General features: G+C 40.7%; 1 protein-coding gene across 1 annotated transcript in view; it reads left to right on the forward strand.

Moving 5' to 3' along the window:
• The window catches only part of TRPM6 (transient receptor potential cation channel subfamily M member 6), a 170,777-nt gene that overhangs the window by 113,450 nt on the left and 31,843 nt on the right, over window positions 1-25,484 (forward strand). Inside the window, exons 24-27 of the mRNA XM_055272224.2 lie at window positions 4,349-4,542; window positions 8,580-8,712; window positions 17,367-18,502; window positions 18,697-18,809. Coding sequence (XP_055128199.1) covers window positions 4,349-4,542; window positions 8,580-8,712; window positions 17,367-18,502; window positions 18,697-18,809 — 1,576 coding nt within the window. The remainder of the gene's footprint in view (window positions 1-4,348; window positions 4,543-8,579; window positions 8,713-17,366; window positions 18,503-18,696; window positions 18,810-25,484) is intronic.

Genomic DNA, 25,484 nt, shown 5'->3' on the forward strand with positions numbered 1-25,484 from the left:
CTGCCTCCCAGGTTCAAGCAGGTGTCCTACCTCAGCCTCCCGAGTAGCTGGCATTGCAGGTGTGTGCCACACACTTGGCTAATTTTTGTATTTTTAGTAGAGACACGGTTTCACCCTGTTGGCCAGGCTGGTCTCAAATTCCTGCACCCGCCTTGGCCTCCCAAAGTGCTGGGATTACAGGTGTGAGCCACCATGCCTGGCCCCTGTCACTTTTTTTTTTTTTTTTTTTTGAGTCTGTCTCTGTTGCCCAGGCTGGAATGCAGTGGTATGATCTCGGCTCACTACAACCTTTGCCTCCCAGGTTCAAGTGATTCTTCTGCCTCAGCCTCCCGAGTAGCTGGGACTGCAGGTGCGTGCCACCACACCCAGCTAATTTTTGTATTTTTAGTTGAGACAGGGTTTCACCATATTGGCCAGGCTCGTCTTGAACTCCTGACTTCGTGATCCGCCCGCCTTGGCCTCCCAAAGTGCTGGGATTACAGGTGTGAGCCACTGCGCTCAGCCGTCACTTCTTAAATCATGCATCACACTACTCTTCCCTGACCCATTCCTCTCCAACCACGTTGGCCCCTCAGTTTTTCAGACCACACAGGTGCCTTTGCACTTGCTTTTCCCTCTGCCTAGAATGCTCTTCCTGCAGCTACCAGTATGGCCCACTTCCTCACCTCTTCTCTTCTTGCTCAGAAGCAAGCAATTTACCTCAAACACTGAAAAGAGTGCCTGACACGTATTTGTTTCCTAGACAAAAGAAACCAAGTGAAGTAATAGGAAGAAACTCATATTTTCTAGATGCCTTTTAACTATCAGGCACTGTGCTAGGTATTTGATTCCTTGCTTATCTTACTGAAGAGGAAAAGATAAGAAAAGGGAAAATCAATTTGTGCAGTATAAGTAACGAAAGTAGGGAAGACGGGTTGAGAGTCAGCAAAGTAAATCAAAATTCTTAAAAAAAAAAGTGACTGCTTTGTTGTTACCTATATATGGGGAAGACATACCTTCTTGCTTCTTATATGATAGTCATCAGCTCTCTTAGCCCAACCATTTTAGGAACTTGGAATATTTGCTGGTGTTTAGTTATAATAGCTATTTTTATATATCAAATAATAAAAGGGTCTGAGTTTTTTGGGGGGGCATTGGGGGAGACAGGGATTCACTCTGTCACTCAGGCTGGAGTGGTGCAGTGGTGTGATCTCTGTTCACTGCAACCTCTGCCTCCCTGGTTCAAGCGGTCATCCCACCTCAGCCTCCCGAGTAGCTGGGACTACAGATGCATGCCACCATGCCCAGCTAAATTTTGTATTTTTGGTAGAGATGGGGTTTCGCCATGTTGCCCAGGATGGTAGTCTGAGATTTTTGTTTATTAAAAATGTCCAGTGTCTCACTGCCCGTTTGCTCTCAGGGGAAAGGCTCACACCCCACATCTTAGCCCCAGGAAGGTAAGTGGGGGCTGGTGATGGGATGGCGTGATGCTCCTGCTGTGGGCTCTTTGGACTCTTTGGGAAGGAGTGTCTCTCAGTCAGGTGGTGCGCTCCCCATCACTAGGGGTGTACACTCAAGGTTGGGTGAACACCTGCTGGTCATGGTACCCAGTGAGTCTTGCCCAAGCAGGCAGCTGGGCAGAGGCCCTTCTGGGTCTTGGAGTCCAAAGAACTGCAGAGCAGCCCAAGGTGTGTGGGTCAATTTTGAACGGGAGCCAAGTCTGGGAGCCCATGTGCGTCATGTTTGGGTCTGGTTGGCTTGGCCACCACTGAAAGAAGAGATAAGTACGGGCTCCTGGTACCTGCAGATCTCCTGCAAATGGCCCAGAGAACAGGCTTGAAGCCACCTTTCCCCTCCAGGGGACTGACCCTGCCCTAATGCTGCAGTGGCATCTAAGGATCAGTGGAACATTGCTTTGAGAACTCTCCTGCCTGTTATGGAGGCAGTACAAAGCTGGTGCCCCCTGAGCCAACATGGCACTGGGATGGCATTTTAGGACAGAATTCTGTAGGTGACAGTCACATCTCAAACATAGTAACTGATTTTAAAAGCCAGCAGCAGCAAAGCCATATACCTGAGTACAGGTGGCAGTTGCGGAGAGCCATGGGCTGGAGAGGGTCAGATGGGGCCTCCCACAGGGGGATCCTGTGGGGGCTGCAGCTCAGAGTGACTCCCAGCTCTGTCACTAGCAGGGCGACCCCTTCCTTCTGGAGCCTTAGCTCTGAAAGCCCCTGGTGGAGGTGCCCTTTCGATGCCCCCTTTCCATTTCAAAGGCTCTGATTCTCGATCTTGAAGCCAAATGCGGCACGAACACTCGGCTTCAGTTTCCACTGGGACAGATGGAGGTCTCCTTTCTAGCCCCAGCCCAGGAGGCCAAGCCCATCCTGGCATCAGAACATGCTGAGCACATTTTGTAGAGTGGCACCTTTTTATCCAAGTTACTAGCTACACATCAGTGTTTAAAGAGAAAAAAGTGACCTTTCATTTTTTTTTCTTGAAACTTGAGGAAACAGGATACATAACTACCGATTTGTTTTTTCTTAAAGAAAACTAAATGCATGACTGCTGAGTGCTAGAGGTGTGTATTTTTCCTACTGTGGGGGGAAAGTATTTGTGCTGCTTTTTGGAGATGGACTGGGATGTCTGGTTTCTGTCCCCAGGCCTGGCAGCTACGTCTATTTTCTGTAGAAGGTGCCACAGTGAGATCCGGAGCCACCCCTTCCTGCCCTGGCACTGTTTAGAGCTGGGAGCCTATGGACTCTCAGCCTGTTTCTACCTTCTATTCAACCACTCTGATGTGGGGAGACAAAAAGAACTATAACTTTTTGATAGTGTGGTAGAAACATTGATTTGAACTATTTTAGTAGAAGGAGTAACAGACAAGACTGTAATAGTGTATACTTTGAGCTAGATAAATAAAGGCCTCTTTGTGAGCCTCCTGGCCAACAAAAACAACAACAACAACAACAGCAACAAATGTCCAGTGTCAAAAAAGAAGTTGAGAAATCCTCGCATAGGACAAATTTCTCATGTTAGAGGTGAACACACTGAAGACCATACAAACTGACAAACCCCAGATCTGTCTACTTGTCCAGGAGCCGGTTACAGACAATTCTTTATAAAATAATTGAAAAAAACAAAAACCAACCAACCAAAAAAAATTAAATACACTGTGAAGGTCGCCACCTGCTGGTGGAAGGCTGTTGTCACATTGGAGTGAAACTACTATTAATAGCATGTGCAACCCTAGAGTTTCTCACTCATTGACCAGGCCCCAAAAATGTGCGTTTCTGACATGTTCTCAGGTGATGTTGCTGCTGCTGGTTCAGAAAACATGCTTGAGAACTACTGATATAACCAAGTCATCTATGTTTCAATCACCTTCTGTATGGATTCTGAGAAACTTCTATTCTTACCCAAAGATGGCTTTCTCCAGGATAATCCTGATTCCTTTTCTTTATCACTGTTCAGGTTTAGGGTTATCTGTGTTTTTATTTGCTAAATTTGGCTACCTTCCTCAAGTTCTACTCTGCTATCTTCCTCTAAAGAAACTAAAATTTTGACACTGCGAGAAGAAGAATTGTTTTAAAAAGAAACCAAATTTTGTTAGTCTATGCAAAATATTAAGATGGACATTTTATTGTGTTCCTCTTATATCATATTATATACTTAAAGTTAAGTAGTTAAGGATGATATATTGTTTCAGAATAACTGTACTTCCAATCATTACCCCCATGGCAAGTTCTATAATATCAATATTCACCATCCTATCTCCATGTTACAACTACAAAGTGACCTACCAATAAGGAGTTACTTTTATTGTAAAGTTAATCTAAATAATTTGTCTGGATTTTAATAGAAGCTCTGCTTTTTGATTTAAGATGAATTGATTCGTCTTCCATTTCTCCATTAACACTGTTCTGTTTGCACGTTTTAACTGGGATTTTTCTAGCAGTTCTCCCATTTGACATTAGGTAGATGATACAGAGGAACATTAAAGCTGTTTCCCATAAACGATGAATTATGGACTGAAAAAGACCTTCTTATGTGAGAAGAGATGGTGACTTGAGAATAGTGTTGAGTTCCAGAATGGATTTTCTGTTCGTTACACTGAAAATGTTGGCATTTTCTTTTCTCTGATTGTAATGTCTGCCTTTTGCTTGTTATTCTGATTAGCATGTTTCATTGTAGAAGGTAGCTAATATATTTTGTTTGGTGGAAGAAAAATCATAAACACATGGATAGTATTTGTATTGGGTAACTGCCGGTAATGTCAGGTGAGCCAGTCATAAATGTTGGAAGATATAGAATCTGTTACCTTTCAGGATTTCATATTAAAACATTGTCCCTCTCTTACTTCATCTTACAGCAACGTTTACTTAGATATGGAATCCATTTCAAATAACCTGTGGAAATACAACCGCTATCGCTACATCATGACCTACCACGAGAAGCCCTGGCTGCCCCCACCTCTCATCCTGCTGAGCCACGTGGGCCTTCTCCTCCGCCGCCTGTGCAGTCATCGAGCTCCTCACGACCAAGAAGATGGTGACGTTGGATTAAGTAAGTTGTTCTATGTGAGGCAGGAGAAAGAGAGCAAAAGTAGGATTCAAGGCAAAGATGCACTGGAGTATCAGAAGTTCAGGGCACTGTGGGGCTCTGGGAGTTCCCTGACAATAGAATATCAGCTGATGTTCTGGGTCTAAGTAAATATATTGACCTCATTATGAGGTCGCAATGCCTTTTGCCAAGATGAACGGATACTTAGAAAGGAATAGGTAGGAAGAGAGTCTCTGCTTGATTGTGTAAAGGCTTTATGTCACATGGAAAACCTGTGTTTTCTCTGCTGACCGGAGAACTCATCAGAATAACTCCTAGAGTAGTCATGTGACCTGTACTGTTCTCCTTGTTGTGGAAGATGGAATTCAGAAAGAATGGAGTTACAGAAGGCCTTGGGGTCTAAGAGAAAAGATAAGCAAAGCTGGGCTTATTAACCAGAGTCACGATCCTCTGGTTCTCTAATCTACTGAGCATGGAGGTGATTCTGAAATGGATGTTTCTTATTTTCAAGAACCTCAACTCAGAAACTGGGTGTGGTAGTGCATGCCTGTAGTCCTAGCTCAGGAGGCTGAGGCACAAGAATTGCTTGAGCTCAGAAGATTAAAGCTGGGGTGCACCATGATCATGCCTGTGAATAGCCACTTCAGCCTGGGCAACATTGTGAGTCAGGATGCGGAAATAGGGATTCTCACTTGTGTTTTTTCAAAGCATAAGCTTATATATTTTGAGGTTTTCCTAATTCATCTTGTTTAGCCAGATCTTCACTGCATGATATGACTATCGTACTAATTGTTGTCAGAGAACATTGCGTTTGGTGGTTTTACAGATCTTCTGTAGTTCCTGTCAAGCAATTCCACAATTGGTACCAGGCCCATTTCTAGATAGTTCCCAGAAATACAGGAAGCAGGGGGCATAAATGCACAATCCTTTTCCCAATTCCTAAATCTAAAATACCTCTGAAAACTGAAAGCCTTTTTTCATCAAAAATTTGGGGAAAGGCTCATTTGGCCAAAAAAGGCTGATGAGAATTGATGTGAAGCCATTTATTCTCTTTATTTCTTGTAGTATGAATATTCATTGATGTTGCTGCAGAAAATAGTAATATGTTTGATTTTAGGGATTGCTTTAATCTTAACTAGGGATTTCCCTTCATTTATGATATATTCACTATATTAACTTTCTGAAACTACAAAAGAACAGTTCTGAATTCTAAAATACTCTGGACTCTGGGAGTTTCAGCTAAGGGACAGTGGGCTATTTATGTGTTTAGGTAGGTCCTTAGGGGGACATATCATCCCTTGCAGTATATTATGGGGTTGACAGGGTGATATGCTTTTGCTGGTGGTAGGTGACTCTGTGAAGTATTTTTTCTCCTCCTAAGTCACTTTGAAGATTTTTTTTTCTTTTTCATACCCCGCTCCCTGACCAAGAGATTCAGCCTGTATGAAAGCCAAAGCGTAACTGAAGTTAACTTGAAGCCTTATAATTATACTGTAAATTTCAGGCTGCTAATAGAGAGACGTCTCAGGCTTTGGCTGCAGAACCATTGCAACCTAATAGCAGAGTGTGAATCGCTTGATAAATCCTGGAATTGACTAGGATTTGCCCAGACTTCCTAGTACCACATGAAAGAACGTTTCCTGGGTTCACCTTGGTCTGTGCTTATAGGATGATTCATATAAAACTCAAGTAAAGTTTAAAATGAATTCACCCTGAGCTTTCTGGAACGTTCTTGAATTTTCATAACATTGCTTCTGATCCTTTATATTGAGGATAAAGACATTTACAAAAGGGGCAGCAGTGCCACCTTGCGGACAATTACAGGAAAGCGCCACATACTGCAAGCTGCACCAGTCATTGGAATTAACTCTGGATTGTTTGCTCTCAGGGATCCACCTAAGGTTCACATGATGACACCTGTAAAGTTTCTTGCTCATAGGAGATTCTTTAGTGAAAGAAGACATTAGAGTTGGGTAGGGGATGGGAGATACCGAATCTTTTCAGTGTCTGAAAAATTTTTTCCTGCCATTTAAATCAGAAAGCACTGTATACCTGAGTTGTGAATACATTTTACAGCTGAATAATACTTTTAGCCATGTTTTCAATTTAAAATTAAGATTTTTTGTCATTAGTTTTATCAGAAAATAATGTAACAATTGCATTTTAAATAAATTCTGGAGAACCATGTTAGTTCTTTTTCTCCTAATGTAAGCAAAATCATTCAAGAAAGAGAACTTTCCAATTTAATCCTTTTAGCAGCATCACTTCATTTATATATTTTCTAAGTATTATAAACTTGCTTAAAAGATGGTATATTATTCTATTAGGCAGGAGTGAAAGCCAAGGTAATAGACCAAATGTGAATGCTGGAGTTTGATGAAGAATTGTGTTAGCCTTATAATATTACTTAGTGATGTGTCTATTTAATGAATTATTTATAATTGTGTCAGAGAAGGTATACAGCCATGACTGGCCATTGAATGGCAATAATAACATCTCATTCTTCAGTAGAAGGACTTAGTATGCACAAACTCTGTGTAACAAGGTAAAACTTTCTATATTTACTGGATTAATTTCAACAGACTTCCTTCTTCTAATCTTGCATTTAACCTATTGGTTATTTACTGTCATTGTAATAGCTAAAAGAGTTGGGAGAGAGGTTGATTAATGAGTACAAATATACACTTTGATAGAAGAAATAAGACCTAGTGTTCAATAGATCGGTAGGGTTTTTGTTGTTGTTGTTTGAGATGGAGTCTCGCTCTGTTGCCCAGGCTGGAGTGCAGTGGAGTGATCTCGGCTCACTGTAACCTCTGCCTCCTGGGTTCAAATGTTTCTCCTACCTTAGCCTCCTGAGTAGCTGGGATTATAGGCATGGACCACCACACCCAGCTAATTTTGTTATTTGTTTGTTTTAAGGAGTGGAGAGTTTAATAGGCAAATAAGAAAGAAGAAGCTCCCTCATACAGAGACAGAGGGAGGGGGGCTCCAAAGCCGAGAGAGGAAGCCCCCAATTTTTGTATTTTTACTAGAGGTGGGGTTTCACCATGTTGGCCAGGGTGGTCTTGAACTCCTGATCTCAGGTTATCCACCTGCCTCGGCCTCCCAAAGTGCTGGGATTACAGATGTGAGCCACCATGCCCTGCCATCAGTAGGTTGACTACAGTTAAAATTAATTGATTATACATTTCAAAATAGCTAGAAGAGAATAATTCAAATGTTTCTATCTTATAGGACAGGTACATATTTAAGGTGATCTACCTCAGCCTCCTGAGTAGCTGTGACTACAGGCTTGAGCCACCAATTGCCCTGATTTGATTATATGAATGTATCAAATTATCACATGTATCTCAAAAATATGTGAATCTAATATGAATCAATTAAAATTTAATTAATTTTAGAAAGTGTTGGCAGAGAGAAAAGACAATCAGATTCCCCATTTTCATATAAACGCAGTGAATTTTTGTTAAATGTGAAAGCGTTCTAACCTGTAAAAATATTAAAGAGAAAGAATTCTATATATGAGTCATTTTCAGAGAGTGAGTAGGAGAGACCCAGGCGGGTGTTTCCAGTTCTTTCTTTTCTTTTCCTTTTTTGACACAGGTTCTCCCTTTGTAGCCCATGCTGGAGTGTAGTGGCGTGATCACGGCTCCTGCAGCCTTGACCTCCCAGGCTCAAGCCATCCTTCTGCCTCAGTTTCCTGCATAGCTGGGACCACAGGCGCCTAGCTAATTTTTAAATTTTTTTGTAGAGAGAAGGTCTGCCTATGTTTCCCAGGCTGGTTTCTAATTCCTGAGCTCAAGCGATCCACCCCCTGTCAGCCTCCAAAAGTGTTGGGATTACAAGCGTGAGCCACTGCACCTGGCTTCCAGTTGTTTTTTGGTGCTGTTTCTGCATTAATATTAGAAATAGTTTGGCAAGGTGACAAACTTTTATCACAACAGGCTACAGTTTCTCATTTTCAATACAAGTGGAAGAAAAGCCACTCATGCCCTGAGGTGAATAATGATTCTTTCTGTGTTTCATACTTATTTCTATAGAACTCTACCTGAGTAAGGAGGATCTGAAAAAGCTTCATGATTTTGAGGAGCAGTGCGTGGAAAAATACTTCCATGAGAAGATGGAAGATGTGAATTGTAGTTGTGAGGAACGAATCCGAGTGACATCAGAAAGGTAAAAGATATAAATCTTCTCCATTCTGAAACCACTAACAAAACGTGATTCTACTAGAATATATAAAGGAGTAGAAAGATCTACTTTCAAATCCCAGAGGTTTGAGTTCTTTATAATTTGAAACATTTAATAACATATAATATTCATGTAATGAAAGTATATTTATTAAGCATCTAAAAGTAACTCTTTTAGTTACTAGGAGTAAGTGGTTAATAAGACATAAGAATCCTTGTCCTCATGGGACTTACATTCATGCGCGCGCGTGCGTGTGTGTGTGTGTGTGTGTGTGTGCATGGGTGTAGGTGGTGAGAGAAATGAAGTGGAGAACAAAACCTAAGCAAGGAACCACACAAATAGATTTGTAATTTAATATCAGGCAGTAAAAGAGCTATGAAGAAAAATAAAGTAGTTGGAGAGAATAGGAAATGATGGTGGCGTGAAATCTAGCGGAGCTGGGGGTTGAGTGGACTGTTTAGATGGTCTGGTCCTAGAAGGTCGTTCTGAGGGCATTGAGTGGAGGCCTGAAGGAAGTGAGGCAGTGGGCGAGGCAGGGGCGTCTGGTGGAATAGCGCCCCTGGCGGAAGGAACAGCAAGCGCAGCCGCCTGAGGCCACACAGTGTGTCTGGCAGCAGCCAGAGGGGAGGAGGAGGTAGATGGAGGGTGCTGGTTGGATGGGGAGTCGTGGGGTTCTCAGGGCGTCTGACCGGCGGTTGTTGTGCAGTGGAGTTGGCGGCTGCTTCACTGAAGTGGGTGAAGAGAGCATAGGAGAAGCAGAGACTGCAATTACAGGTGGCTTTTGGGAGGAGTGTTACTGTGCAGGGAAGCATGATGAGGTATGGGGACACGGTGAGGTTTTTTTGTTGGATTTTGCTTCATGTGGCGATAAATAAAACAGCCTGGTCCTGGAAATGATCCACCAGCAAGGGAGAAACTCAGGAGCAGGAGGGAGGAGGCCATTTGCTGAAGGGAAGTCCCTGAGAAGCTGGGAAAATGGAGGGTCTGACCTTTTCCCCAAAGCAGGGGAACGGGACAGGATATGGCCAGAGTAGATGGGAAGGCAGACGGGGTTGGGGGCGACCCAGATCTTGAGGCAAAGTCGTCGGCTAGGTGTGCCTGTGTGTGGGATTTTGAGGGAGGCAGGCGGTATAGGGGACATTCAGAGGTTTGAGGAAAGAGGAGGAGACGTATTGGAGAGATTGAACATATTAGGAAGCTATAATGTGGTCTGAGTTACTGTGGATTTATTACTCATGGTGGGTGCATGGCATCGTGTGAACATATGGAAGGCTATATGTGATGAAATGCATTTGTTTAAAACACAGAATTGTTCTTGTAAATGGAAGCAAATTGACAGACGTTAAATGTGTTCCTTTATTTTTGAACATACATGGAACTATGATGTATTATATCTAATTATGCATTTTTTTTTCTGATGTGCAAATATCAGATAGAGAGATGTGAATCCTTAAATATGGCTTTACTTAAACTGAATCACATGAAGAACTTTGTAAATGGTTCACTATGGGCATAAGTCATGTTTATATAAATCTCTATTGGTACCATATTTATATAAATCTGTGTTTCTGTGCCTGATTGAATTTCAGATCAAATTTAATATGGAGAAAAAATTGAATATCAAAGATTGAGTCCACAAAAATTGATTTCACCTACATAATATCTTTAGTCTATAGTTATATGAATTTCTCTTTCCTTCTTCTATGCATTCTGTCCCCCTTTATAGCTATGCTCATTGAGTCTGACGGGCAAGCTTGGTTCTCTGTTTTGTATGAAGCATAGACCCATATTAGGAGCTTACGGAGCTGGGATGAAGTCCTGCTTCAGGCACTTACTAGTTATATGGACATGGGCAAATTTACTGAACCTCCTTGGTTTCCTTCCTTCTTTCCTTCCTTCCTTCCTTCCTTCCTTCCTTCCTTCCTTCCTTCCTTCCTTCCTTCCTTCCTTCTTTTCTTCCTTCTTTCCTTCCTTTTGATGGAGTCTCACTCTGTCACCAGGCTGGAGTGCCACAGCGTGATCTCGGCTCACTGCAGCTTCTGCCTCCCGGGTTCAAGTGATTCTCCTGCCTCAGCCTCCTGAGTAGCTGGGATTACAGGTGTGTGCCACCACACCTGGCTAATTTTTTGTATTTTTAATAGAGACGGGATTTCACCGTGTTAGCCAGGATGCTCTGGATCTCCTGATCTCGTGATCTGGCCCCCTCAACCTCCCACAATGCTGGGATTACAGGCGTGAGCCACCATGCCAGGCTGTTTTCTTATTTGTAAAATAAACACGGAGGCCCGGCAAGGTGGCTCACTCCTGTAATCCCAACACTTTTGGAGGCCGAGGCAGGTGGATCACTTGACATCAGGAGCTCAATACTAGCCTGGCCAACATGGCAAAACTCCGTCTCTACTAAAAATACAAAGAAAATTAGCTGGGTGTGGTGGCACATGCCTGTAGTCCCAGCTACTCAGGATGCTGAGGCAGAAGAATCGCATGAATCCAGGAGGCGGAGGTTGCAGTGAGCTGAAATCGCACCACTGCACTCCAGCCTGGGCAAGAGAATGAGACTGTGTCTCAAACAAACAAACAAACAAAACCCTGGAAATAGCCCTACCTCTTAGAGGTGTTGTGAGGATTAAATGACATAATATAGATGAACTGTGTGGCAGAGTGCTGACTCACAGTAAGAGTACAATGAAAGTTATCTATTACTAAGTAAAAACGGGCCCCTCAAAATTGTTAGTATAATTTCTTTTTAAATACAAATTCCCCTCCAACCCTTAAGGAAAGGGGAATGAACAGATGAGATGCGGACAGGATAGCCTCCCTGCCTTCCCAAGATTATGAACTGGGATAAGTTTATGAAGAGCCGTTTACTCTAAACTATAAAGGAAGGAAGGATTTTAGGTGGCCAAAGATATGGACAGATTTACCTTCAGTAATGGTGTGGATTTGAGGGGGTCAGAATAAGAACCAGGAAGACCATTTGAGAGAATAGTGCAGAGCACTGATGTGACCACAGCCTTGCCAAGGTTGGTGGTGGTGGGATTGAAAGGAAGGGGTGAATATGACATTTAGAAAGAACAATTCATTAGGCATGTTAAGGATCAGATGTGGAGCTAAGGGAGAGCATAGGGTCCAGCACGACTTTCAGAAAAGAGTGGGGTAATCAGGTGAAAGGTGGCACCACCGAAATAAAGAAGGCACAAGAGGTGTGAAGAGAAAGCAATAAGTTTTAGATTTCTTGAGATTGAGATTCTTGTAGTATATTTAGCCAGAGATGTTCAGGAGGCTTTGGATGTGTGCATCTGAAGCCCCCGGGGAGCATTTGAACTGGTGGAGGAGATCATCTGCTTATTGGGACAGTCAACTGTAGGAGTCATCTGCCTATTGTAGGAAACTAAAAGTATGACAGAGGAAGCGATTATGCCCAGGAAGCAAGAGTGAGGGAAACTAGTGAGCTGAGAGTTAAATCCTGCAAGGTGCCAACACCTGTAATGGGCAAAGAAAGAGAAACTCATGGAGAAGACCATAAATAACCGTTCAGAGGAGTATAAAGAGAACTAGAAGAAGGCAGTATCATAAACTAAGGGAACATAGAGTGAAAATTGAGAACCAGACATTTATAAACAAGTAATTCAATGATAAAATCCTAAAAACATTAACCATCATAAAGCATTGTGTTTCTCTTGGATTCTTTTCTTGGGATTTGAGTAGAGGGTTAGAAATTAAATGGATATGTACCTTCTGAAAATTATGGGGACTTCCAAGAGGTTTAGACTTTGGTTATGAAGCTCTAATTTATTATTATTATTATTATTATTATTTAGATAAAGTGATCAGGGCTCATGCACCCTTGAAATCCTGGGCTCAAGCGATCCTCTTGCCTCAGCCTTCCAAGTAGCTAGGACTACAGGCACATGCTACCATGCTGAGCTAACTTTTATTTTTTTCATTTTTGTAGAGGCAGGGTCTTGCTAATGTTGCCCAGGCTGGTCTTGAACTCCTGGCCTCAAGCAACCCTTCTGCCTCAGTCTCCCAAAGTGCTGGGATTACAGGCATGAGTTACCGCATCTGAGCCTGCAGCTCTAATTAAACTTCAAAATAGAATCTATTTTCCCTCTTGATGGAGCTATCTCAGTGGCACTGTTCTTATACTGTCATCTTTGTTGAGGTCATTTGTGGGGACCTCATAAATGAGGTATGGGAAAGAGAGGAGAATATTTCCTGAGGTAACTGAGCAATAGTTAGAAGAGGGAAGGGAAGGAGATTCAGAGGATTTTGCACGTTAGCCTACTTCTGAAGAAGAGATTGCTATATCCTTCTCGAATCAAGTGAGTTGTGACAGTGGAAAAAGAAAACATAGCAAGGCTGTTTTAAATCTTACTTTCCCTATTTGGGACTCTAACTTCTTTTTTGATTCTAGTAGTGTAAGTCAGCTTTTCCCTTCTCTGTTCTGTGGAGTAAGATGCTTTTAGGTATTTTTCCACATTAAGCATGTTTTGGTACATTATATTTGGGAAATACTGTGGTTTTAAAAAATATTTAACATAATGTGCATTGTAATTCATCAGTACAGTTATAGCTTAAGCAGGTCCCACCACTATTTGACCATGAAATCTTACTGAGGAACATCTGTGACACCTCCCAGCATGAGAATTGATGGTGTAGTTCATGTAGTACTTCATGGTACTCCAGGAACCCCCAAAAGAAATTGCCTAGATCCTAGGTGAGTTGCTGAGGGGTACCAGAAGACAGTGGTCAATGCCACTCAATATGGAATCAGCCTGTCTAGGTTTGATGCCTGACGTTTTTACGGGCCATGTGACTCTGGCTATATGACCTAACCTCTCTTTTTTTTTGAGACGGAGTGTCGCTCTTGTTGCCTAGGCTGGAGTGCAATGGCATGGTGTTAGCTCACTGCAACCTCCGCTCCCTGGGTTCAGGTGATTCTCCTGCCTCAGCCTTCCCAGTAGCTGGGATTACAGGTGCCTGCCACCACCCCCAGCTATTTTTTTTTTTTTTTTTTTTTTAGTAGAGTTGGGGTTTCACCATATTGGCCATGCTGGTCTTGAACTCCTGACCTTAGATGATCCAACTGCCTCAGCCTCCCAAAAAGTGCTGGGATTACAGGCATGAGCCACCATGCACGGCCAACCCAGGCTCTTTTCTATGAAAGGATAATAGTAATGCCTACCTTATAGGGTTGTTACATGGATTGAATAAAATAGTACAGGTAGAACCTTTATAAAATGCTTGGCACATAGTGAGCACTCAGTGAATATGGTGATTTTCATGGTGATTGTAATTATACTTGCTGTTATCTCATTTTAAGGCATCTTGCCTAAAGGCCCATAATAAAACAATTACCATTCTCATCTTTCTTCCATCCTCATACCTTGCATGGAGGAAACTAAAATTATAAATTTTATGTGTCAGAATGACTGAAAGGCTAAATTAATATCGGTGGTCCAGCAATATAATTAAAATATGTTTCACTGGACATCAAGTTTTAGAAAATAAGTCTATAAAAGCAAGGGACCTGATTTGAGGGTGACCAGGTTGTTTGTCTAACAGGTTTCTATTGTAGCATGTTACCTGTGGCTGTGAATAGTTGCTGGTTTCTATTGTATCCATTCGATGTGACTGCTGCTAATGGAACTTAATGAGGCTCCATTACTGGTGTTCAGACTGTACTGTTTTTGAATTAGATGAAACAGTGCACTGGATGGAGAGGCTCTAATTAAGCATATTTGGAAGGGAGTATACATATATTTTGTGCTGTTTCCCACATCATCCTTGCCAGTTCTAATTTTGCAGATTCCAGAAGGTCAGGAAGCATTTGTTAAGCCTCTATTGAGTTATAGAAGTTGAATTCTATAGCAGAAGCAAGAAAGAGACGTTTCTACTCACATAGAATATAATAAAGATGGAAGGTGCCACTCTTTTTATCTTTAATTTCTATTGACAAAGGTCCCAGAAAAAGGAAGTGGAAGATCTTTCTTTCAATCCCTGTGACTTGAGATGTGTTCTAAAGATGGGAAGTCTAACACTATTTTGGGAAGTACTTGTTACAGCTGAGTGTTAAACTCTTCAAGGCATAATCACGACTTCTCCCTGTCCCCAGATAAGAGCGGGAATCATTTTTCATTTCTGCAATGGTCACGTCAGCCATGACACAATTGGTTAGGTTCCCTCCCATGCTGTTTTTTTTATCTGAATCTTGTTTATTGAAGATTTTCATTATTGAGAAACTGAAACTATATCTCCTCTCCCCCAAATAATAGAACAAAACAAGGGAAGAAAAGAAAGAAAAAACAATGTGATATGCCAGAGTTCACGTGAAAATTTTGGCTTTTTAAAATTTAGTCTTCTACATATTTCCAGTTAAGATGATACTATTTTGTATCCTGTTTTTTTTTTTTTTTGCTCTTACACATCAAAAATATTTTCTCCAATTAATTACATATACTTTGTAAATATATTTTAACTATTGTTTCTGAACTTAAAATTTTATACCAAATTTAAAAACATAATGCCGAACATAATAGACATCCCCAGCCCTGCCTCTACCATCAGAAATAGCCCAAGAAAATAATTATCAACAATGTGAGTATGATTTTTAATGGATGCATAATATTCTATCTCATAATTTAGCATATCTGTCTGCTTTAGCATAGTGAGATTATGTTTCCTTTACAATTATTGTGTCCCTATGTTCCATCCTTGCTACCGAGTTGTTTCACTTTTTCTTTTTTTAATTTGCTAGGTTAAAACAAATGCCGTTATGATATAGATGAACTCATTATTATCTTAATTTTCATCTCTGATTACCTAATGAGGCTATTTTACCGGGTTTCCTTACCTTTTGTATTGTATCTTTTCATCTGTTCCTGTCTTTGGGAGTCTTTGTAATTTTTTTTCCTCAATAAGTTGTGAAAGTTTTTGCTTAATCAAGAGATATCAATGCCTCATCAAATTTATTAGAATACTAGTTTTCCAATTTACTTTCGTTTTAAACCTTTGTATTCTATTTTTGCATACAAGTTTCTTTTTGTGTAATCAACTCATACATGTTGTAATTTATTCCATCGCTCATGAAGTTTAGATAGCTGCATTAGTTTCCCAGGGCTGCTGCAGCAAAATACCAAAAACTGTGTGTCTTCTAACAGTACTTCATTGTCTCACACTTCTGGAAGCTAGAAGTCCAAAATCAAGGTGTTGGCAGGGCCATGCTTTCTCCGATGTTGCTATCCTTCCTTGCCTCTTCTAGCTTCTGGTCTAGCTTCTGGTGTTTGCTGGCAACCGTCGGTGTTCCTTGGCTTGTAGATGCATTATTCTAGCCAATGGCCATTTTGTCCCTGTGTGTCTTCACATCGTCTTCCCTCTTTGTGTCTGTGTCAGGATTTCACATTATAAGGACACCAGTCATATTGGATTAGAGTTCAGCCTGATGATCACATTTTAGCTTGATTACTCTATCAATATCTGATTTCCAAATCAGGTCACATTCTATGGTTCTGGGGTTAAGGCTTCAACATATGCTTTTTGGGGGATACAAAACCAACCTCATCCACATACAGAGATAATTACAAAGAAATGTACAGACAAATAGTAACCATCTCTCAATTAAATTAATTTTTATTTTTTTTATTTTTTTGAGATGGAGTCTTACTCTGTTGCCCAGGCTGGAGTGCAGTGGTGTGATCTTGGCTCACTGCAACCTCTGCCTCAGTCTCCTGAGTAGCAGGGATTACAGGTGCCTGCCACTATGCCCGGCTAATTTTTGTATTTTTTAGTAGAGATGGGGTTTCACCATGTTGGCCAGGTTGTTCACAAACTCTTGACTTCAAGTGATCCACCTGCCTCCCACAGTGCTGGGATTACAGGCCTGAGCCATTGCACCTGGACTAATTGTTACATTTAATTCAATTTACTTGCAACTTACATTTACATTTGAATAGGTGAACATGTGTTGTGTTGCTTTTACATGAATCAATGACTGAACATCATAATCTTGGGTTAAAGTATTCAAAACAACTTAAAAAATTTGCATTAGGCTTTTTCTGAATATAAGTCTTCTAAAATGGATTTTGTTTGAAACTTGGGAAGCCTGTTTGAACAGTAGAGTTAGAGATTTTTTTTTAATTTTAAAGATCTGTGTTTTTTTTCTTTTTCTTCATTACGTATTTGATTATTGATTCAATTTCTGTCATTCTTATTTCTTCCTCAGGATCTCCTACATGCATTAAAATTGTACAGTGCTTGCTATTAGGAAGTATTCAAGTGTTTGTCATGTAAATGAATAAATATATTAATGAATAAAAATGGGATGATTGATCACACAATTGAAGGAATCATTAGCTGGAACTGGAAATGTGGTTCTGAAATATTAAAAAGAAATAAGGGCTAGAAATGTAGATTTATAAGTTTTTCCTCTCCTATGGGTAGTAGTGGGCATTATAGGAGTGGATGAGATCACCTGAGTTGAGAGTTATGTATTGGGCGAAGAAGAAGGCAAAAGACAGATTAACCTAGGGAAGCAGCTGAGGCTCAGGAGCCATTTAAGGATGGAAGTAGGGTAGAAAGAGAGCAAATTCTCACTGGCTTAATGTGCTTGTTGGTTTTCTCCCTTCCTTCACCACTAGGGTTACAGAGATGTACTTCCAGCTGAAAGAAATGAATGAAAAGGTGTCTTTTATAAAGGACTCCTTACTGTCTTTGGACAGCCAGGTGGGACACCTGCAGGATCTCTCTGCCCTGACTGTGGATACCCTAAAAGTCCTTTCTGCTGTTGACACCTTGCAAGAGGATGAGGCTCTCCTGGCCAAGAGAAAGCATTCTACTTGCAAAAAACTTCCCCACAGCTGGAGCAATGTCATCTGTGCAGAGGTTCTAGGCAGCATGGAGATCGCTGGAGAGAAGAAATACCAGTATTATAGCATGCCCTCTTCTTTGCTGAGGAGCCTGGCTGGAGGCCGGCATCCCCCAAGAGTGCAGAGGGGGGCGCTTCTTGAGATTACAGACAGTAAAAGAGAGGCTACAAATGTAAGAAATGACCAGGAAAAGCAAGAAACAGAAAGTAGTATAGTGGTTTCTGGGGTGTCTCCTAACAGGCAAGCACACTCAAAGTATGGCCGGTTTCTTCTGGTCCCTTCTAATCTAAAGCGAGTTCCTTTTTCAGCAGAAACTGTCTTGCCTCTGTCCAGACCCTCTGTGCCACATGTGCTGGCAACTGAACAGGACATCCAGACTGAGGTTCTTGTTCGTCTGACTGGGCAGACCCCAATTGTCTCTGACCGGGCATCAGTGGATGAAACCAAGGAACAGCACGAGCCAATTGCTCACTTACCGGATGGACAAGACAAGGCGGAGCAAGTGCTACCCACTTTGAGTTGCACACCTGAACCCATGACAATGACCTCCCCTCTTTCCCAAGCCAAGATCTTGCAAACTGGAGGTGGATATATAAACTGGGCATTTTCAGAAGGTGATGAAACTGGTGTGTTTAGCATCAAGAAAAAATGGCAAACCTGCTTGCCCTCCACTTGTGACAGTGATTCCACTCGGAGTGAACAGCACCAGAAGCAGGCCCAGGACAGCTCCCTATCTGATAACTCAACAAGATCGGCCCAGAGTAGTGAATGCTCAGAGATGGGACCATGGCTTCAGCCAAACACATCCTTTTGGATCAATCCTCTCCGCGGAGACAGGCCGTTCGCTAGGAGTCATAGTTTTAGATTCCATAAGGAGGAGAAATTGATGAAGATCTGTAAGATTAAAAGTAAGGAATAAACATTTAAAAAATCAACATTAAGTCCTTTGCATTGCTACTGGTTTTTTTTTTTTGTTGTTTTTTTTTAATCTATGACTCTTAACCACATTGTCATTCTCCCCATTCTCTCAGCTTTTTCTGTAAAACAAAATGGTCCCCCCTTACTGTTGTCAACTTTCTCATGTAGACCATTTCCCTTACAGATCTTTCAGGCTCTTCAGAAGTAGGGCAGGGAGCATGGGTCAAAGCAAAAATGCTAACCAAAGACAGGAGACTGTCAAAGAAAAAGAAGAATACTCAAGGACTCCAGGTGCCAGTAAGTGTACTGTTATTCTGTCTTTTAGGTTTTGAGCAGTCAAGATAGTGGCCTATCTTAGTTTGATTTATCTTTATTGTAAAGTGCCATCTGCACAAAATATCATTGTATTGAAAGGACTGAAGATATAATTTGTTCCTCTTTTTAAGAGATGGGGTCTCGCTATGTTGTTCAGGCTGATCTTGAACCTCTGGGCACATGTAGTCCTACCACCTCAGCCTCCCAAGTAGCTGGGACTAAAGGCATACACAACCACACCCAGATATAAATTTAAGAGTCATTAGAGTGGATATACTGCAATTTATTTATCTGCTAACATGTTGAAGGACATTTGGGTTGTTTTCAGTTTTTGGCTATTCCAAAAAAGCTGTTATGAACAAGTCTTTTTGTGGACATATGTTTTAATTTCTCCTTGGTAAATACTTAGGAATGGAATGTCAGAGTCATATGGTAAGTGTTTTTTAATTTTTGAAGAAACTTCCAAACTGCTTTCCAAGGTAGTCGTAACATTTTACATGCCCATCAGTAATTTATGAGCATTTCAGCTGTTCCACATCCTCACTGTCTTAGTTTGTTTTGTGTTGCTATAATAGAAACCTAAGACTTGGTGATTAATAAAGAAAAGAAGTTTATTTCTTACAGTTCTGGAGGCTGGGAAGTCCAGGGTGGAGGGAACATATCTGATAGGGACTTCTTGCTGGTAGAGACTCTCTGCAGAATCCTAGGTGGCACCGGGCATCACATGGCAAGGGAGGCTCCTGAGAGAGCCAAACAGGCTTTTATAACAGATCCACTCTCATGATAAATAACCTATCCCCTCCATAATCCATTAGTCCATTAACTCATGAACGAATTAATCTATTCATGAGCCAGAGCCCTCATGATTCAGTCACCTCTTAAAGCCTCCATCTCTTAATATGATTGCACTGGGAATTAAGTTTTAACATGAGTTTTGGAAGGAACAAACATTCAAATCATAGCACTCACCAATTCAGTATACTCAATCTTTTAAATTTTAGCCATATTAGTGAATGTGTAGTGGTATCTCATGGTACAACTTCGTTTGTATTTCCATAGTGACGAATGCTACTAGGCATCTTTTCATATGTTTATTTGCCGTCTGTACAGTCATGCATTGCTTAATGATGGGAATACTTTCTGAGAAATGTGTCATTAGGTGATTTCATCATGGCACAAACATCATGGAATATACTTACACAAACCTAGATGGTCTAACCTACCACATGCCTAGTCTGTATGATGTAGCCTGTTGCTCCTAGGCTATAAACTTGTACAGCATGTTACTGTACTGAACACTTTAGGTAATTGTAACACAATGGCATTTGTGTATCTAAGCATATCTAAACATAGAAAGGGTCAGTAAAAGTACAGTGTAAAAGATAAAAATTGGTACATCTGTATAGGGCACTTATTTGCAGGACTTGGAAGTTGTTCTAGGAGTGTCAGTGAGTGAGCGGTGAGTGAATGCAAAGGCCTAGGACATTACTGTATACTACTGTAGACTTTATAAACACTGCACACTTAGGCTACACTAAATTTATAAAAAACAAAATGTGCTACGATGTTATCACAGCTGTAATGTCACTAGGTGACAGGCATTTTTCAGTTCCGTTATAATCTTATGGGACCACCGTTGTATTAGTGATCTGTCATTAACTGAAATAGTGTTATGCGGGGCATGATGGTATATCTTTTTTGGTGACATGTTTGTTCAGATCTTTGCCCATTTAAAAAATTGGTTGTTGTCTTGTTATAAAGTTGTGAGCGTTTAAAAATATATGTTAGATATAAGTCCTTTTTTGAGTAGATGTTTTTGCAAATATTTTTTCTCAGTGGTTTGCCTTTTAATTTTCATGAATATCCTTTGAAACCATAATTTTTTTGATGAAGTGTTTGATTCTTTTATAGTCTATGATTTTTTGTATCACATTTAAAATATTTTTGTCAAGATCACTAAGCCCATGTTTTCTTCTAGGAATTTTATAGTTTTAGCTCTTGCATGTAGGTCTATAATCAATTTTGAGGTAATTTTTGTATATGAAGATAGCTAAGAATTGAGTTTCTTCTGCCCTTCTCTTTCTTTCTTGAATATGAATATCAAAATTTTCTACCATTTTTTGGTAAAAAGATATCTTTTTCGATTCTGTTCTTGACCATATTAACAATAATAGAAGATATCTTTTTTCTGTTGTTGCCTTGACATCTGTGTGAAAAATTAATTGACCATATAGATCACAATATGTATGGATCAGTTTCTATCTTTATGCCAATATTATGCTATCTTGAATACAACTTTATAATAAATTTTGAGTCATATATTAAAGGTGAATTTTCTTTCTTTTTCAAAAAGTTTGGCTGTTTTGTGTCCTTTGCATTTCCATATAAATTTTGAATCAGCTTGTCAATTTTTACAGAGAAGTGGACTAGGATTATGAATGGAATTGCCATAGATCTATATGTCGATGTGGGGAAAGTTGACATTTTAACAATAATGAGTCTTCGGATTCACGAACATGATGTATTTCTCCATTTAGGTCTTCTTTGGCTTCTTGAAGTAATGTTTTGTAGCTTTTAGAGTAGTACTGATCTTGCACATATTTTGTTAAATGTATCCCTATTTCATATTTTTGAATTTTATTATAACTGCCGTTAGTTAACAATTTTAATATCTGATTATTTGTTTATGGTATATAGAAGTTTTTTGATACTGGTCCTATATTTTGCAACCTTGCTAAACTCCTTTACTTGAGTAGATTTTGTGTAGCTTTTTAAGAATTTTCTATATACATGACCATGTCATCTACAAACATAGATAGTTTTACTTCTTCCTTTCAATCTGGACATGTTGTATTTCCTTTTCTTGCCTGATTACACTGAACAGAACTTCTGGTATAATATTGACTAGAAGTGATAAAAGCAGATATCTCTTCCTGTGTCCGTTCTTAGGGGAAAAGCATTTAATCCTTTACCATTAAGAATGAGATTAGCTATAGGTTTTTCTATAGATGCCCTTTATCAGGGTGAAAACTTTCCTTCTGTTTTTAGTTTTCAGAGAATTTTTATCATTCATGGATATTAGCCTCTGTCAAATGCTTTTTCTGTATCTACGTAGGTGATCAGATATTTCTCCTTTTGATTTTGTTATTCTACAGTGAATTTCATTCGTTAATTTTATAATGTTAGAATTCTCAGAATATTAAATTACCTTGCTGGGATGAACCCCACTTGGTCATGATGTATTTTTTTTCATATTGTATTCATTTTGCTAAACTTTTCATTAGTTTTTTTGCATCAGAATTATTGAGGGATAGTTGTGTTTAGTTCACTTTTATTGTAATATCTTTGTCTGGTTTTGGTATCAGGATGATGCTTGGTTTATTTAGTGAGCTGGGAAGTATTCCCTCCTCTTCAGTTTTCTGGGTGAATTTGTAAGGAATTGATATTATTTCAGTCTGAAGTATTCGGTAGAATTAACCAATGAAACCATCTTTGTGGGAAAGCTTTTAACTACAAATTCAATTTCTGTAATAGATATAGAGCTATTTAGGTTATGTAATTCGTCTTGAATGAGCTTTTTTTGTGTATGTCAAAGAATTTATTCATTTTGTTTTTTTTTTTTTTTGAGACGGAGTCTCGCTCTGTCGCCCAGGCTGGAGTGCAGTGGCGCTATCTCGGCTCACTGCAAGCTCCGCCTCCCAGGTTCACGCCATTCTCCTGCCTCAGCCTCTCCGAGTAGCTGGGACTACAGGCGCCCGCCACCACGCCCAGCTAATTTTTTGTATTTTTAGTAGAGACGGGGTTTCACCGTGGTCTCGATCTCCTGACCTCGTGATCTGCCCGCCTCGGCCTCCCAAAGTGCTGGGATTACAAGCGTGAGCCACCGCGCCTGGCCTTCATTTTGTTTAAGTTGTTTAATTTATTGGCATAATGTTCATAATCTTTTATTATTCATTTATTGTCTTTGAGATCTGTGGTTAGTGACATCACTACTTTTGTTCCTAACATTTTATTTTATTTATTCACTTATTTATTTTTGAGATGGATTATTGCTCTGTCGCCTAGGCTGGAGTGCAGTGACTTGATCTTGGATCACTGCAACCTCTGCCTCCCGGGTTCAAGCGATTCTCCCACCTCAGCATCCCGAGTAGCTGGGATTACAGGCGCCCACCACTATGCCTGGCTAATTTTTGTATTTTTAATAGAGATGGAGTTTGACCATGTTGACCAGGCTGATCTCGAACTCCTGACCTCAGGTGACCCACCCACCTCGGTTTCCCAGGTGCTGGGATTACAGGGGTGAGCCACCATGCCCGGCTGGCCCGTTCCTAACATTTTAAATTTGGATTTTCCCCTTCTCTTCCCCTCCTTTTTTTTTTTTGACAAGGTCTCTCTCTGTCACCCAGGCTGGAGTGCAGTGGTGCAATCTCAGCTCACTGCAAACTCTACTTCCCAGGGTCAAGTGATTCTCCTGCCTCAGCCTCCTGAGTAGCTAGGATTACAGGCCTGTGCCACCCCGTCCAGCTGATTTTTGTATTTTTAGTAGAGACAGGGTTTCGATATGTTGGCCAGGCTGGCCTCAATTGATCTGCCTGCCTCAGCCTCCCAAAGTGCTGGGATTACAGGCATGAGCCACCACGCCCAGCCTCTGATTTCTGTTTCATTCATGCTTGCCCTTATCTTTATTATTTCTTTTCTTCTATTTACTTTGGGTTTAACTTTGCTCTTCTCTTTCTAGGTTTTTTTGTTTGTTTGTTTGTTTGTTTTTTTAGACAAAGTCTCTCTCTGTCGTGTAGGCTGGAGTGCAGTGGCACGATGTTGGCTCACTGCATCCTCCGCCTCCTGGGTTCAAGTGATTCTCCTGCCTCAGCCTCCCAAGTAGCTGGGACTATAGGCACATGCCACCACACCCAGCTAACTTTTGTATTTTCAGTTTTGGCCAGGCTAGTCTTGAACTCCTGACCTCAGGTGATCTGCCCACCTCGACCTCCCAAAGTACTGAGATTACAGGTGTGAACCACCGCGCCCAGCCTCTAGTTTGTTAAGGTAGAAACTTTGGTCATTGATTTCAGACTTCCTTCTTAATTTTTTTTTTTTTTTTCTTGAGACAGGGTTTCACTCTGTCACACAGGCTGGAGTGCAGTTGTCATTTCAACTTATTGCAACCTCTGTCTCCCAGTCTCAAGTGATCCTCCCACCTCAGCCCCTTGAGTACCTGGGACCACAGGTGTGCCACCACACCTGGCTAATTTTTGTATTTTGTATTTTTTTTTTTTGTAGAGACGGGGTTTCTTCATGTTGCCCAGGCTGGTTCTTAAACTCCTAAGCTCAAGCAATTCACCTGCCTCAGCCTCCCAAAAGTGCTGGGATTACAAGTGTGAACCACTGTGCCTGGCCTTCTTTTCTAATGTAGCCATTTAGTGCTATAAAATTCCCTCTAAGCGCTGTTTTAGCTCTTTCCTACAAATTTTGATGTGTTGTTTTTATTTTCATTCAGTGAGACTTTTTATATTTCTTTAGGAAGTTTTATATCTCAAGTAGCAATTCTGTAAGAATTCACCTTTCATGATCTAATGCTCTGCCTTATTTAAAAAATTTTTACACATTTTTCCAAATAATAATCTGGATGAATTAAAAAAAAAAAACCTCAGCCTTTTTTTTAGAATGAGAAGCAGAAGCAAAGAGATTAGTATTGAGACAATTATGTAAAAGAACCTTTTAGGGGAGAGATACGGAAGGCTGTTCTTTTAGGAAAAATGCCATGAGTTTCTGGAATCCCAAGAAATATGCACTTAAGTAGATTTATTTTTGGAATAGTTCAAATGTCCAGAGTTCAACTAGAAATTGCAACTGGGTTCAATAATTCAAGCTTGCATTTATTTATTGCTTTTGAGTTACCAATTTGAGTAAGGAGAATCGCTTGACCCTGGGAAGTAGAGTTTGCAGTGAGTTGAGATTGCACCACTGCACTCCAGCCTGGGCGACAGAGAGAGACCCTGTCAAAAAAAAAAAAAAAAAAAGGAGGGGAAGAGAAGGGGAAAATCCAAATTTAAAATGTTAGGCGGGCCAGCCGGGCATGGTGGCTCACCCCTGTAATCCCAGCACTTGAGTTACCGCATTTGTTCTGCAGCTCGGAAGTATATGGGACAGTCATATTATTGGCTATTATTTTAGTAATGAAGGAAAAGGGGCTCAGAGACATTAAGTGATTTTTCCCAAATTCACATGGCTTCTAAATGACAGAGCTAGAATTCCAACACAAATTCCTTGGATTCTAATGTTTTCTCAAAATATGATCTCCTATTAGCAGCATGAGCATCACCTGGGAACTTATTAGCGATTCAAATTCTTCCTCCTTCCAGACCTGCTGCATTAGAGATTCCAGAGGTGGGACCCAGTGACCTGTGGCTTAAACCAGCCCCCAAGCCCTTGGTGATTCTGATGTGCACTCAAGATTAAGAACCGAGGTGTGGAGCAGGGGTTCTCAGTCATGACTGCAAAGAGAAATCACATGGATGCTTGTGTCCTGCCAGCCTGTGATGGGATTTGTCAGCACCTCCCAGGCAATTGTCATATGCAGCCAGTGTTAACAGACACTGCCCTTCACCATGGTGCTTCTATTAGTGTGACTCACAGTGCTTTTGAATTAATGTCACT

Source organism: Symphalangus syndactylus, chromosome 3, assembly GCF_028878055.3.
Source record: "Symphalangus syndactylus isolate Jambi chromosome 3, NHGRI_mSymSyn1-v2.1_pri, whole genome shotgun sequence".
Lineage (NCBI taxonomy): Eukaryota > Metazoa > Chordata > Mammalia > Primates > Hylobatidae > Symphalangus > Symphalangus syndactylus.